General features: G+C 43.0%; 1 protein-coding gene across 4 annotated transcripts in view; it reads right to left on the bottom strand.

Moving 5' to 3' along the window:
• The window catches only part of CLDN10 (claudin 10), a gene marked incomplete at its 5' end in the record, with an annotated part of 100,505 nt that extends 84,881 nt beyond the window's left edge, over positions 1 to 15,624 (bottom strand). For 2 of the 4 annotated variants that reach the window (XM_082859802.1, XM_082859805.1), the window contains one exon: positions 15,411 to 15,624. In XM_082859802.1, the coding sequence (XP_082715928.1) occupies positions 15,411 to 15,624 (214 nt within the window). The remainder of the gene's footprint in view (positions 1 to 15,410) is intronic. The other 2 variants (XM_082859803.1, XM_082859806.1) reach the window with 1 other exon arrangement.
• Positions 15,625 to 16,313: the final 689 nt, after the last annotated feature.

Here is a 16,313-nt window from a genome sequence, read left to right as displayed (position 1 = left end):
ATGTAGATTAAACTGAAAAGGATGTCATGTCTAAGCCATTACATTGTGAATAGCACAAAAAATTTGAGGAAATATTCTTCCAATATTCAAAACTATTATCCAAAGAAGTTACTTGTGTCGTTGACTATCAGGTGATATACCAACATGCTTCTTCGTTGTTTTGCTTTTACATGACTTGTCATGTATCAGGCAATGATCATGTAGGAATTACACTTGTTCATCAGTTGCAACAATTAGCTGGCCATGAATACAAAAATTCAGCTAAAAGCATTCTTTGAGAATCAATTAGCTACATGTAATTTATGATAAAGAATACTGTGCATCTTATTACTATTTGTAAATTGTGTGCTATGTATTCTTTATATCAGTAAAAATCTATCATAAACATACATATGTATTTACATGTGCATATGTGTATATGCATCTATATCATTATATCTCTATTTATACTCATATTTTTTTTGGAGCACTGGTTGTTAACATTTACCAACACACCACTGTCCAAAACCAAAAACCAGAGTGGACAGTAACAAATGCCATAAGAGAGTTACATGAGGCTGTGGAAACAGATTCCCTGGGAAACGGGGAAGCTATCATGGGCTTCATGAAGGGGATGAGAACCAGTGGAGTCTGGAGGCAGAACTCAAGGGAACCATTTCCTCGGAGGCCCTTGGCTTTGCTGCTCCCTGAGGGGAGAAGAGAGGTGCCTTTCTAGTAACAAGGGGGCCACTGCCTGCCTGAGGCTGTCACTGTTGTCTGTTTTCTGGAAACCAGAATGAGACACAGGCTCTGAGGACCACAAAAGGTTGTATAAGAAGACAGGATGAGCTCAGGAATCATCAAAGCCTCTAGAAATAGGAATGTTCATCTCCTTCTGTGGCTCCAGGGACTGGTCAGTACAGAGCAAACTGTAGAGAGAATGGCCTAGTCCCACTAGCAGAAAAAGTCCACTAGCCATTGGTTTCTGTAAAGGGGCATTTTTCTTTAACTGGACTTGGAGGCTTGGAATTCAAACTTTATTGCAAAGTAGGGGGTAGAATTAGGCCCCCAAATGTCCTTTTGCATTACATGTAATTATTACATATCCTATAGAGTTGGACAGTAACTTTGCCCTCAATATCTATTCATATTCACAAATTTTCATGGGAGTCAAGTTTTCTGAAAGGCACTAGGACACTAACATCATCCCCCAGACCCCACTTCCATTTTTCCATCCTCACACACCACCTGCTCTACTACCATCTCCACTGAACCTCTAAGATGAGGCCAGAGTGTAGAAAGGACAGCACTTCCCTTCCCACCCTGCCATCAACCCCATGAAAGGGAGGAGAGAGAAGAAGGGGAGCCTGAGCAGCAATATGGTCTCAGCATCAATTTTCTTCAAATTGTTGGAAGGGACAAGGTCTTGGTCCAATGTGGCACCAACATCAAAAGGTAGCCTGACTTGGCCATCCTGACTGTGGGTGTATTTTGTGGGAAACACCTACCCATAGGTGAATTGAAATTGTCTCCGTCTTGGGACCCTTGGGACAAGTGTATCTGCAGGTGACACAGGGAGGGAGGGAAGAGGAGACAGGGTGGACGCAGAGGCCAGCAGTAGTGGAACACGACCTTGAGGAGAAATGAGGGCACTGGATTTCTGGGTGGGAGGAGCTTGTGCACAGTGGTGTTGTTGGGAGAGGTATGCCTGGGAGTCTTTTCTAGAAGCTATGTTTGCATAGAATGCATAGCTTTTACTCTCCTTTGTGTTTACTTAGAGGAAAGGCTGATGGAGTTTGAGGTGGAGCCGTGGTGGTGCTGGTGGTGGTGGGACTTGCGTCCTATTGAGAAGAAACTGAGTTCTCCCCTGAGACAATAACAAGCACGAAATGAGATCATTACAAGCACTGCCAGGAAGCTCGGAGATATTCAGGGCAGCGGCCCGCGGAAAAGTCTGGAGTTTCTGCCTGGATTCCATTCGAACTGGGGCAGAAATGTAAAGATACAGCATTTGTTCCCATAGACTGATGTAGTGTAGAGCATAACTTTTACGCATAGAAAAATATAAAATAAAAAGTATGAGATATAAGACAGGATTGGATTCTATCTTATACTCAAAATGTATTAAAGACCTAAATGTAAGACCGGAAACCATAAAACTCCTAGAGGAAAACATAGGCAGAACACTCTTTGCAGATATTGAAAAATCCTTGCATCCCTGGGATAAATCCCACTTGATCATAGTTTATGATCCTTTTAATGTAATGTTGGATTCAGATTGCTAGTATTTTGTTGAGGATTTTTGTGTCTATGTTCATCAGTGATATTGGCCTATAATTTTCTCTTTTTTTGTGGTATTTTTGTCTGCTTTTGGTATCAGGGTGATGCCATTTGCAGCAACATGGATGGACCTAGAGATTGTCATACTGAGTGAAGTAAGTCAGGCAGAGAAAGACAGAATCGTAGGATATGGCTTATATGTGAAATCTAAAAACAAAACAAAACAATGAACTTATTTAGAAAACAGAAACTGACTCACAGACTTAGAGAACGAACTTATGGTTACCAAAGGGGAAGGGTGTGGAGGAGGGAGGGACTGCGGGTTTGAATTGACATGTACACACTGCTGTATTTATAATGGACAGCCAACAAGGACCTACTGTGCCGCACGCGGAACTCTACTCAATGTTATGTGACAGCCTAAATGGGAAAATAATTTGAAAAAGAATACATGTATAACTGAATCATTTTGCTGTACACCTGAAACTAAAACAACATTGTTAACCAACTGTATTCCAATATAAAATAAAAAGATAAGAAAAAAACTAAAAAAAAAGATTACAGGCTGATTAAGGGAAGAATCCAGATTTGTAAATAGGAAAAGAAGGCCTGTCAATTAAGTTAATAATGGAAGATAATTACAAATATTTTAAGAAGCTAGTGAAGCACAGTTGAGCAGTCGGGTGTGTGTGGTCAGGGAACAGGGAACGAAGAGAAAATCCTGACAGGAAAAAAATTCAGGAGGGAAATAACTAACTGTTGGAAAATGATTTCCACTCCTCATCTCAACTATCTGAGTTAAAAGAAAGTAAGACCCGTGAAAGAACAACTATTTCCAAAGCAGTCATCCTCAGACATGCTTTGTATCGCAGATAACCCGGGTGGTACCAGGCTATCTTGAGAAGGTTCTGGCGTGTGGTCTGGTCTGTTTGCAGTGAGTGGTGCTTTGTGCTCACCCTGCCCTTCTTACCCAGCTGCTTATAACGTGCAGAAAGTAAACCCTCAGAGAAACGGCCCCGCCGCCCAGCCCCTCTTCAGAGTCTATCGGATGAAGAGACGCAGAGCTCTGTTTTCTGCTGGCTGTGGTCACGCATGGCTGGAGGATTCATGGACAAGACCAACAGCTCCATCTGTATCTCAGAGTCACTGATTACCAAGAGAAGGACTCAGCCCAGAACCACGCAGAGGATAGAAAGTCCTCAGAGAGTGAGTCTGTTAGAGTAATCCGAACAGTCAGAGCCATTCTTACCACATTCTGATTTCTCCGTTGCCCCTTTCAAATACAAGCCGTTTCCTAAGGTCCAAAGGGAACACTGTGAATGGTGCCTAAGATTTTTCATAATGTTAACATCTGAATGAAAGGACCAGATGTGACCTTAGAATGAAGGCAATGACCAGGGAGAAGGGCAGGGGTCAAGGGAATGCCCCCAAATTTCAAAAGGGTACATTTCAGAAATTGCCATTGGCATGCTTGGTAGCAAACTCCAGAGAAATTCTAGAATGGATAATTAAAGGGATGGTTTTAGAGCTCTTAGTAAAGCAAGAAGCTCCCAGTAGGAAGCAGTATGATTCCCTAAGAGCAAGAAACATCATATTAGACAATTTCTCTTTTGGCGAGTTTACTAGGATGCTTCAAAACTTCTATTGTGCTGTGCTGCTGGACAAGAAGGAGAGACACGGGGCTGGTCACCATGCAGACAGACTCAGTGACGGTACCAAGGATGGTGAACCACGCCCTATGGGCCCGTCCTCGCTCCCATTCACTCACCTCAATAAAAAAACTCACTAATTCAACATACACCTTATAGAGCATGGACTTTATGGAGTTCATCTTCTGGGAAAGAGATAGGAAGAAATTGTTCAATCCCTGTCCTCATGGGGCTTATAACCTAGAGGTGGGAAAGGACAAGGACACAAGTAACCACAATCCAAGCCAGAAAAACAAAATCACAGAAAGAAAAGTACAAAGCGCTATGGGGGGGATCAATGGAGACAAAGGTCCTATCTGGTTGGAAGGTTGAAAAGGCTTTGCATGGGAGATGGCACTGGAGGTGGAGTTGGAAGGAGGAGAGAGATGCGAGTGATGAAGAAAGGCATTTGCCCCACACGGTGTGAGCAGAGGCACAGACTAGGGAAAAGGTTAAGCACAAAGTCCAGGTTGATGGAAGCAGGGGGACGAGAAAGGCAAGTCAGGACTGCTGTGACGCATTCCTCTCACTGGGAAGCGGCCGCGGGGAGTCCTTCGATCAGGTGTTTGAATTCAGGAGTCACACCGTCTGGCATGAATCTTGCCATGGCCACCACCTTCCCCAAGAAATTAAGTTACGAAACTTCTCCAAGCGCTGGTTACTCCACCTGTAGACCAGGCCTGGTTACAGCAACGCCCCACGCTGAGGGTCACTGGGGAGTAGGCGAGATTCTGTGTCAATTCTGTGCCTGGCGCGGAGGGGGCGCTTTCTAAATGGGCTGAATGAAGCCCAGAATTAAACTGGAGGAAACTCTGTTTTGCAAGTGTGATGTGGCAGTGCTGGATAGCCTTGATTAGAGCAAGTTCAAAGAGCGGAAAACGTCTTCCTGCTATTTGATCCCAATCTATGGAAAGCCATAGGCTGAGCCACAGAAAAGGCAGACCTCCCCGCAGGGAGAATGGGAGGGTGGGCAGGCAGATTCTGCAGAATTTGGCAACTGAGAAGGTGTGGGATCAGCAGTTTGGGAAAAGCAAGGAGGAGAAATGTGTGCAGCATCCTCTTGGATTTGGAGATCTGGGGACAAGTGTGGGACTGGGTGGAAGATGTCTTTACCTCTATGGGAGGAATTCCACAGAGATCACAGGGAGTGTGCTGGAGGCTTTTGGGTGACGCTAAACTGGGAGGTTGGTGAATACAAAGATGACCAAATCAGGATTCAAAACAGTCTTGAAGGCTAGAATTTGCGTTGGAGAAAACAACCACAATAATAGCAAACTCATTTATTAGCTTATTTAATCTTTTTCATAAGGGAGATATTATTATCATGCTCATTTTACAGGTAGGGAAACTGTTGAAAGTCAGGTTTCAAGGTCTGTGCTCTAGAGGGAAGAAAGAAGGAAACTGATCTTTATGGATCAGTGTGCCAGACACCAAGTTTCACCCAAGGGAATACTTAGGAAGCTGGAAGACCTGGAAGGAGGTCAGATGATTTAAAGTAGGACCTGGGAGATGAAGATGACAGTGTGATGAAACGTTATTTCTAGGCGCTCCATAGGCCTGTGAGAGGCATTTGAGCACGAGGCAGAGAGCTGAATTTTCTGTGCTGACCCCCGATCCATGTGAATTATTTCCTACTATGGCGTGAGGAGCAGGGATCTTCAACTGTTTCTGTTCAGTGGGTCCACATTCCTGTCTGCGATAATCTTGGTCTCTAAGTCTGTCTTTTGACTCTGATGACTATGGTGTGGGATATGTGGGAGATGTCTACATGGTGAAGTTGCGTGTGTGAGTGTGACGTGTAGAGGCGTCTGCAGGGTGAGAGTTTGTATAGACGTGTAGTTAGCTGTAGAACCAGCTGCGTCTGTGTACATGCGTGTGCCCACGTGGTGTGAACACTCTGGTGTGAATCTGTGTTATGATTCTAGTGTAATTGGAGCACAAGCTGCATGGCTCACCACCTTGGTCAAAGGCACACCCCATCCTCACCCCCAGCACTCCCAGGAGGGATTAACAAAGGAGCAGGAAGCAGAAGCAGAAAGAACCCTGCAGAGCAGAGGCTGGGGTACTGCTCACTAAGAACCTGCTGACCCCGCTATAGGAAGAGCGTAAGATCTGCAGCTGGAACAGGAATTTCCCTGCGGAGGGCGCTAAGGTCTCTCAGACTCCAAACCCTCCCAGTACTGACTTGAATCTGGGACAGAGGGAGTCAGTAGGATAACGTGGGTATTTTCCCAGATGATATAAATGGATTCCAGATAATTCTCTCATAGCGCCTGCGGGCTCCTCTTTGTGGCTCCATCACCTACCAAGACCACCGCCAACTGCATTCTCTTTATCAATTGGGCTGTGGATGTGATTCCTGCTTCGCTCCTTCCCTCGCCCTCTCCCGTCCCCCCCAGTTCTCACAGCTTGCAGAACAGTCTTTCCCGAGGCACAGGGTGGGAGAAGAGCGTGTTCTGGTGAGGAAGCAGAACTCAGAGCAGAGGAAATGGGAGAGCCAGAGGGCAGACCAGCCAGGTCTGGAACTCAGAGTTGAGAGCAGGCATTGGGTCAGGACTGAATGGCCAAGCAAGCTGGAATTAGCGGGTAGGACAGTCATAAGACAGTTGTACTGCCTGGAACCCAGATATCAGCCAGCAGAACAAAGTGAGAGTCTGAGGTCCAGGTTTCAGCAGGAGAGTGGGCCTCAGCTGATCTCCAGGAGCTGGGAGGCTGAGCAAAGCAGGAAGAGCACAGAGCCAGGGCACAGGGCCAAGGAAGGCTCCTGACCCCTGCAATAGAGAATCAGCTTCGTGGAGAGTCCTACAGAGCAGGCTGAAATCCCCAAACACGACTGGCTGGAGGTTTGCAGGTTGCGCGTAAATGAGAGCATCTGCTGTAGTCAGACAGGGAGAAAATAGCCTTCTGTTTCCTCTGCCCACCTTGCCACATTTTGTGTCGTCACATTTTGTGCTCTGGAGAAAATCTGTCTCCCAGTAGGGTGACTGGTCTGCTTATTATACATGGACTATAATTGGTTTGTATAAATGAAAAATATTGATCCAAAGATATCCAATTAAAGGCAGGATTTGTCCTCTCGTATTCCCCCCAGCCCAGCAGCACTTAGCTCTATGCCTGGAATTAGAAGCAGTCATTCCTTCCCTGGGAAGGGTTAGGGGGCACATCCCTTGGGTTTGCTTAGGACCTTTAAAAATATCAGTTCAAGATAGAGAATTGCATATTTACTACATTGACTCTAACATACATTAATATATTGATTTAAATATAATAACATTAATATAACATATGTATTATGACTTTTACTACTTTAACTTCCAGGCTATGAACATCTCCAGGGCAGAGACAGGTCTTTTTATTGCCTTGTTCCCAAGCAACCAGCATGGAGGCCATGAGTTGTCCAAAAATATTTAAGTCAATATGCAAATCAGGAATACTGATGTTTAAGTATTTCTTTTTCTTTTTATATATTCACAGAATCTCAGATCTCAAACTGGATATGACTTTAGAGATTACCCAGTGTGTCTTCCCAACCAATGCAGGAATTATTTCTACCACCTTTTTAGTAGAGGATCATCAGCCTCCTCTAGATACTTCTAGTCAGTTCTTTGTGGGACAGACCATTCCGTTGTTGGGCAACTCTGATAGAAATTGCTTCTTCAGAGAGCCCCTAACTCTGATTCCCTCATAACGTCTATCCAGGGGTCATACTCATCTTCTTCCCATTCCTCCATCCCTCTCACACCCTTACCCACCATATTCTTTTCCTTTTTTCCAGGTGAAACAATTGCCCATGTGAATTTATTTCAAGACCTCCCATCTTCCTAGTTACCCTTCTCTCACATCAATGAATGTTGTTTGTATTCACGTTCCTTAAGATATGGTGCCCAAGACCAGCACTATGCAATTTGACTATGGAATATGTGGGAGTGAGGGGCTATTACCCTTCCAATTTGGACATTCTTATGCTATTATTGGCACTTCGGATTGCATTAATCTTTATGGCTGCTACCTTTTCCTGTTGTTTTTTACTAAACGTCTAAGAAGCACAGCTTGTTTTTTTTTTTTAAATTAAATTCAGTCAAACTATTCTCTCTCATTCTATCCAATCGATTTTTAAAGCCAGACATTAAGTTGAGAATCTGACTGCTTGAGATCTTTGTATGTATTGGAAAATACTGTCCTGGGAGAAGGGATGGAACTTAGGGTGGGACCTGCTCTGTAGCCAGCTTCCCCTTCCACTGCCCCCAAGTCTCTGGGCAGGCACCTCGGAGCACCCGTGACCCCTTCATCCCTCATGAGTCACCAAGTTACTCGGTCTTATCAGTTCTACCTCTAAGTACCTTCCTTGTCTGTTCCCACTGTTGCCCTCACATGAGGTTCAGGTTCTCACATGAAATACTGCAGGATCTTTCTGAAATGCAAGTCCCGTCAGGGATTCTCTGCTCAAAATATTTCAACGGCTTTCTGGCTCCTCTAAGACAAAGTCAAAATCCCCTCATAGAGCTTACAGGTCCCTTTGCAAGTCCCCCTCCATGTGCACCTGCACCCCATCTTGACATCCTCCCGCACATCCACGTGGAGTCTTTCCAATGTGCTCGCTGGTCCCCGAGGCACTCGGCTCCTTTCTGCTTGGAGGTCTTTGCTCGTACGTGCCAGGCCGTGCTCTGAACGCTCTACACAAATTAACTCACTTCATCTTCACCACCACCCTCTGAAGTAGATAATATTACTCCCATTTTACAGACGGGGGAGCTCGTATGTTAAGCATTTTGCCTGGTGTCACGCAGTTAATAAGTTGTAGAGCAGGATGAGTCCCGTGACCCGAAATGCCCCCCCTTTCTTCCTCCTGGGTGAACTTCTACCCATCTTTCAAGACAGTTCAAGCACTGGCTTTTCTGGGAAGTCTGCCTATGCCCTGAACTTAACCCCAGATAGCACTTATCATTCTGGGATAATCGTTTGCTAAATGATCATCGCCCTCTAAGCAGCACATCCACGGAGATAGGCCCCTGTGCTTTCCTCACTGAGCCCCCAGAACCTATATTCTGTGCCGGGAATCTAACGAATGCTTTGATGAAAGGAACTCATTATGAATAAGTGACTTAACTACTTACAGGGTTCCTTCTGTAGTCGTAATATGGCATCATAGCCATTTTTACCAAATTGTTAATTTTGGGTCATCAGTTTTTCCTATAATGTGTACAAAAATCTGGCCAAAGCTTAATTGTAGATCAATTCTTAATTTTCTTAAGAAAGAATTAAAAAATTCTTAATTTTCCCCTGAAATTCAGATCAGTTGTTCTGGCTTTGTCTAAGAGCAGTACTGCTTTCTGAAGTGCTCTGGAATTACTTAAAAACGCACAGCGGCAGTAAGTTTTAAAACTACCAACCCCAGTTTGCTCTTTGCTCAGGTGTCCTTTGGGTTCATCCCCTTGAGGATGCGAGTTAGTCTGTAAGGGAATCGAGCAGAGGAGACTCAGGAGCGCCAGCTTGCCGCACGTGCGGTCGGACGGGCAATGAGCGAGAGAGGAGCAGTGGGCCCGGAGAGAAATACGCCTGAGCCTTTTCTACACATCATCATCATCTTATAGATAAGAAAGGGAAACAAAGTGAATTTAAGTGACTTATCCAAGGGCACACAAGAAATTAACGGCAGAGCTAGGACTTAAACGCAGGCTTGGGGCTGGTACAGAATGCTGAACATTTCCCCAAAAGCTCTATAGACGACCATACAAAGTTATAAATACATTCTCCTGTTGAGTCTCAGATATTTTGTCTGTAAAATGGGGATTATACCATCTTTTGGATAAATATGATAATATATGTGAAAGCACTTTGTAAAATGCAAATATGATTCAAATCAATATATTAAACTGTCTGTCACAAAATTTTTCCCAGTTCTTAGGGCCAGGAATATTTGAGTAAACTTTGTCCATTTTTTGACTGCCCAGCATACAAACACACCTTAGTTCTGGTGAAGCTCTATCTCCCACCATGGAGCCCAAAATGGGCCTTTTCTCCTCGTCTCCAGCAGATGCAACATATGATTGACGAAATGAAGAGGCCCACGTCTGTGGTGAGAACCTGACTTCTAGATGCAGTGTGGTCTTGCCTTATAAGGTACAGTAAATCCTAACCTGTAGGATAAGCATAAACTGTAGTCTAATGAGCACAATAGCCTTTGCTTTGTTATAAATATGACATAAGACATGCAACAAGGCATCAGAGTCATCCTTCTATTAGGTTCTGGATTCCAGGAAGCAGCTACTGCAGTCCTGGCTGGAAACAAATAGATGGAGCGGGAGTAACGGTCACCTTCCTGCCACTGAGATGTGAGCTCTCCAGGCATTGAAATCTGTATTCATAAGAATGATTGCTACCCTTTATGGTGTGCGTCTCGCCTGTGTTATCTCGTTTCATCGCCATTTAACAAGTAAGAAAACTGGAGCACAGGGAGATTAAGACCCCTTAGTTAGTAAATGGTGAGTCCATCACACTCAAAGTCTAGACTCAAAGATTCAGACTCTAAGCAGAATTTCTCACCCTTTTATGTGCATGGGGGACACCTGGAGATGTTGTCAAAGTACAGATTCTGATTCTATGGGTCTGTGGTGGGGCCTGAGAATCTGCATGTCTAGCAAGCTCCCAAGTGATATAGATGCTGCTGGTCTGAGGACCACACTTCAAGAAGCAAGGTTCTAAATCGTTCTTGAAAAGTGCACTTGAAGCACTTTGAAAAGTGCTTCTTGAATCTCACCATAAAAAACACTCATGGCTCTTCAACTATGCACTTCCCTAGGGCTTCTCCTTTTGCCAGAGCTTGGTGACATGAGAGGAGAGTCCCTATGCATCTATTAAAGGCTGATTTCTTCTTCCATTTGTTCAATCCACAAACCTTTATTGAGAGCCTGCCTGGAGCCAGCCATAATGGTGGGTGCTGAGGATATCAGGATAAGTAAGATAAGGTCCTGGCCTCTAAGAGAGGAGCTACTGATGGACACAGGCTGTCCTGAAAACCTCTGAACACCCTGCAGCAGACTGACTTGGGACCAGGTCCACTTGTGGGCTGCCTTGGCTCTGGTACCATCCTCACCACCACAAGGTGTGGGCATGTTTCAGCACGTGGGTCCAATCCTCTTGGCACAGAGACAACTTTCTGGCAGCTCCTCCTGTCCAGAGTCTACTGTGAAAATACAATTCACCTACCTTGGGTCATTGATTGTGTCAGTAAACATAAAACTATGCCATTTTTTTGTTGGGATAAGAACGCACTAAATGTTTCTTACACTTCTTTTGGGGTGAGAACTGCCAAAGACAGAACTTGAGTTTTTCTACATGCTTTTAGATAACTTTACATGCATTTGGATCACAACAAGAAAATCACTCTGAATTAAAATTAACCTTAGGTTTATTTAACAAAATTAAGTCTCAGAAAGCAATCAGAATTTTAGCAAATGGACACCTATCTTGAGATTAAAGGTAAATGCCTTCTAAGGCTGCAGAGATCTATCAAATGTGTTATTTTGAAAATATTTTTGAAACATCTTAATTATTCAAGTCAATTTTCCCTCACTGAGGCTGTAATTAGTTTTCATTTATTATTACTGTTGTTTGAAATTTAAATGTACTACTGTTACTTAGTCATAGACTAAGGCACACATTTCAACCAGGAAGAAATCTAAAGTTATGACGTCAGATGATTCCCACCTGTTCCCTATGTGAGAATAAACATCCAGAGAAACCTCTTTTCTTTAGCAAATGCCATTCCTTTCCCCTATCTTTATGGCCTGGCTGTTAAGGGGATGGGGAGAGAGGTGAAGGATAGGCAGGTGAGGAGAGGTCCACCTTTACTAAGTGTCATATGGTCGTTTGAGATCATTCAGACCTATCTCCACTCAGATGCAGATAAGATTCTATACTGTCAGGATCCAGGAAGCCAGCAAGATAATAGATAAGTGGAGAAAAAGAGGGACAATTCTCAGGAGGAATAATGTTAGAGGACCCTATTATAGTCATCATTCTTCAGTGAACTTCTATGGCGAAGTGGTGAAGGATTGTAAAGCTCTTGAGTGAACTTCAAGTTGAAACGGGCTTTAAGGGACTCCTGGCATCCAGCTCTTTCAATATAAGGAGGAAGAAAGTTATGAATGAGGCACAGAGAGTTTCATTACCAAAGTCAAGGTCTTAAGACTAGTTAATAAAAAAGTCAGAACTTGAAGCTCCATCTGCTGAATTACCATCCAGTCATCTTCCTTTTTGTTGCAGGAATACAATCTTGCCCTCATCACAAACTATCTGTCTCCTCATTATTTTGTTCATTCAGTCATTTTGCAAATATGTATCCAGAGCCCATTGTGTGCCTGGAGCACAAGGAGAACATCACAGACCAGGTCCCTGCCCTCAAGGTGACCATGACTCAGCTTTACTTTCTCCTTGGAGCAATGCTTTCTGGATCCAGCCTTCCCCGTCAGAAATTACTGCTGCTCTCCCTGTGAGAGATGCTTTGCTTTCACAGTTAAAACTCTCTACTAACATCGAGAAGAGAGAAAAACACAACACAACAAAACAAGAGACACAGCCTAGAGTGGATATTGCATCTAAAGACAGTGAATTGCTTTTGAAATTGAGTCAAGAAGTTTTCAGTCCACAATGAGGACTGAATTACAAGTGTCCCTATGGTGTTGTCCTGAAATTGATTCCACAGAACTATAGTTGAAGGGGGCCTGTGTTTTTCACAACTGGAAATGCCCCTTGTCCAAAGAAATACTGGCTTACATCAAATCTTTTAAGGTTGTAGTCACTACTAATGTAAATGGGTTCCTAAAAAACTGTAGCTATACTGGGTCATCTAAGAGGGTTAGTTAGCAACAAGAAGGTATGACTTTGACAGTGAAGTTATGTAACCAGCAAGGAAAAAAAAAATCTAGCAGTTTAAAAAGATTTTCTGTTGTTCTTTCTTAGAGGAGGCTTAATGTGGCCTAAGTCTAAGAAGATTTGTCTCAAATTGACAATGTAGGCTTAAATCAATTTATTATTTTAAAACACACTATAACCATTTTCATTCCCCTTTGGCTTCTGAGTTTTTTTCTTAATTTGGAATTATTGTGATGATTGAGAGCCTACTGGCATAGAAAGCTTCCCAACACCCCACTGTTGTGTTTTCAAATAAGAATAAAGGAAAAGCAACCGGCCTCGTCAGCAATGACTCCGTGTGAATGAGGACATCCAAACTGGTGAGTGTCCATTTTCTTGGAAATATGAATCAGTGTTCCTGATGTTGAATATAGATTTCTGTAGTAACCTGTATCTTTGCTAAAGATTTTGATTCAGGATGAAGGAAGTAGAAAGATGATGTTAAATGAATTTTACAAATTCTAATTGAAGCATTGTCAGTGGACAAGGTTTTCCAAATTACCTCTCGTGTGCAGGGTACAGGGCAGACATAGAATACGTTATTTTTACTGCTGAGAAACAAAATCAAGAGGATAAAGTTTTAAGGTGGAAGGTTATTTGGACCACCACCAACACTGTTCATTAATTAGCCCACTTTGGAGCTAAGGTTGAACACCTATTTTTCACAATAACTCGGTTTCATTAAGGAATAGAGAATGAAGGGTAATAACACCATACATATATATAAATATAAATATATAAATATATAAATATATAAATATATAAATATATATATATATAAAAATATATATAGAATGAACCCAGTAGAGAACAAAAAAATACACTTAGCCACATGACATAACTTCTACCTGCTGCCTCAAGGTGGGAATGGGCCAAGAGGTCTGTGGAATGACAACAGTGTCCCCATAATACTCTTCTCTTTTTACAATTTTCCCTGCACCTAGGGAAACCTTCCGCAGTAGAAGGAGAATTTTGAAATATCCTAAAATAAGTTTAGAAGCTGGGACTGAAGAGAGAGTAGCATTGATTCCTCTAATGGGTGCTCAGGAAAGTCCATGTTACTTGGAGGCCTAACTGAGGTGTCCAAGCTTGAACACTTCCCTTTATTGTCATTAGACTCTCCTGGATTTAACTAAATATCCTCTCTTCATCCTTTGGCACGCACTGTGAACTAATGACGTGAATACTTGACACAAAATCCCATAAAATATGATGCTTTAGTAACTTCCTAGTTAAAATTTGATTTCATTTCCTTTATTGGGGCCAGGGTACAGTGTTGCCATTTTATTGTGAAAAGTCTATATATTATAAAACACCAGGGGCAATTTTTAATATAATAAACCCACAACCTGCGGCTGATTTGTAAACATAATCAAATAGGCAGAAAGCAGGGGCAGGTAGCGATTCTTATAATGACATACAAGCAAATAGCAAATGATTGTTGCCCTGGAGGTATCCTGTTGTGTGAAAATGGCTTTTTTTGAAGTATAGTTGATTTAAATATTATATTGGTTTCAGGTATACAATATAATGATTTGATATTCCTATAGATTATACTGAAAATGCTCTTACAATTTTTCCCTCTTTAAAATACACAGTTCCTAATAGTTTCTAGTATGCCTAACATTGAAAGCTTGTCTACATACTTTTTTTTTTTTTTTTTTTTTTTGCAGTACACGGGCCTCTCACTGTTGTGGCCTCTCCCGTTGCGGAGCACAGGCTCCGGACGCGCAGGCTTAGCAGCCATGGCTCACGGGCCCAGCCGCTCCGCGGCACGTGGGATCTTCCCGGACCGGGGCACGAACCCGTGTCCCCTGCATCGGCAGGCGGACTCTCAACCACTGCGCCACCAGGGAAGCCCTCTTAACTACTTTTTAAAATTTTCTTGCTCTGCTGTATTATCACTAAACACGATTTTTAAAAAAAATATGGAAACCCCTTTAAAAACCCCTACATCTCTCAACACTGTCCATCTTCTCATATGTTTCTATCACTGTGAATATACACACGTATGTGTATGGATTTCATGCTAGAATGGCCTGAGGAAGTACAGGGACTTAGGATAACATATGATCAGGACTTCCCTGGCGGTCCAGTGGTTAAGACTCTGTGCTTCCACTGCAGGGGCATGGGTTCCATCCCTGGTCAGGAAACTAAGATCCCGCATGCCGCGCGGTGAGGCCACAAAAACAAAACAGTACAACGTATGATCTACTGACGGCGTGTGTTTACCATATGTATATATATGGTGTCCTCCATGACACAAGGCAAATCAAAACCTGTTTTAAAACAAGCCAGTCACTTCTGCCCTTTCCTTTGGAGTCGATTATTCGCATTAGGTATTTCTAAAGGACCCATGCAGTTATTTGCCATATGAAAGACATGATTTAATTCTTTCAGTCAGCATTCATACACCCCGTCCCTCCTAGGCAAATCTTGGCACTTGGATTAAGTACTCAGAGTTAACAGCCAACTGTATACGGACTCTTCAGCACAGTGAGGGGAAAAGTGACATTTTACCTCCACCCCAAACAAAGCTATTATATTTACCTTCTACTTTGAAGATAGTAAAGTGCGGTCGACAATGGAAAGAACCCAACGCGTTACCTGCGCAGTTCATCCACAGACCCTGGTAAACCCAAGTGGCCGTTATCACCGAGGATGCTCGGGTAGTTACTTTCCACTCATTGGATGCGGTGGCAGCGACGAGAGCACCAAAGCCCCCGACGCCAAACACCAGAGCCGAGATCTGTGCCCTGGACATGTCGCTCAGGCGTCTCCAGGGACACTGTCCAGACAGATCGCTGCGGTGGTCTAGGCATGCAGCGGACACAACCCGCTTGGACCAGTGTTGCAGCAAGTTAATGCGGGCAGGTGACAGTACTTCATGCTCGGGTGGCCTGAGGAAGGACCAGAACTTAGGATAAAGTCTGATTTACCGATGGCATTTTAAAGGTAGCCTAAGACGATCTTTCTAACTTCCTACACAGATATTTACTAAAAGTTTGTAGATGGATTCTGAAGGTTTTGAGTTCGCAGATTTTTTTCCTGCCACATAGTTAATGTTTAATTTTCTGTTAGCCTGAAGCTTAATGAACCATGCAGGGACCAGATATTACAAAGTACAAATTATACAGTAACAGTTAAGGCTTCTTTGACCCATTGCTTTAGTCTTGCGTGCTTCTGAATCTTATATAAATGGAATCATAGTGCGGCTTTCTTCTGTAACCAATTTTTTCACACATTATGTTTGTGAAATTCATCTGTGTTCAGCAATGTAGCTATGGCTCATTAATTAGTACAGCAGAATATAGTATTTCATTAAATGAATTTTGCTGGGTTACACATTCATTTTGACTCAGTACTTTGAAGATATAATTCTATTTTCATTTGGCTTCCATTGTTGTTTTTGAGAAATCGAGCGTCTGATGTGTCATTTCTTTGGAGGTTAAC

Source organism: Leucopleurus acutus (genome assembly GCF_964270905.1).
Source record: "Leucopleurus acutus genome assembly, chromosome: 18".
In the NCBI taxonomy this organism is placed as follows: domain Eukaryota; kingdom Metazoa; phylum Chordata; class Mammalia; order Artiodactyla; family Delphinidae; genus Leucopleurus; species Leucopleurus acutus.
This window is presented reverse-complemented; position numbering and strand designations above follow the sequence as displayed.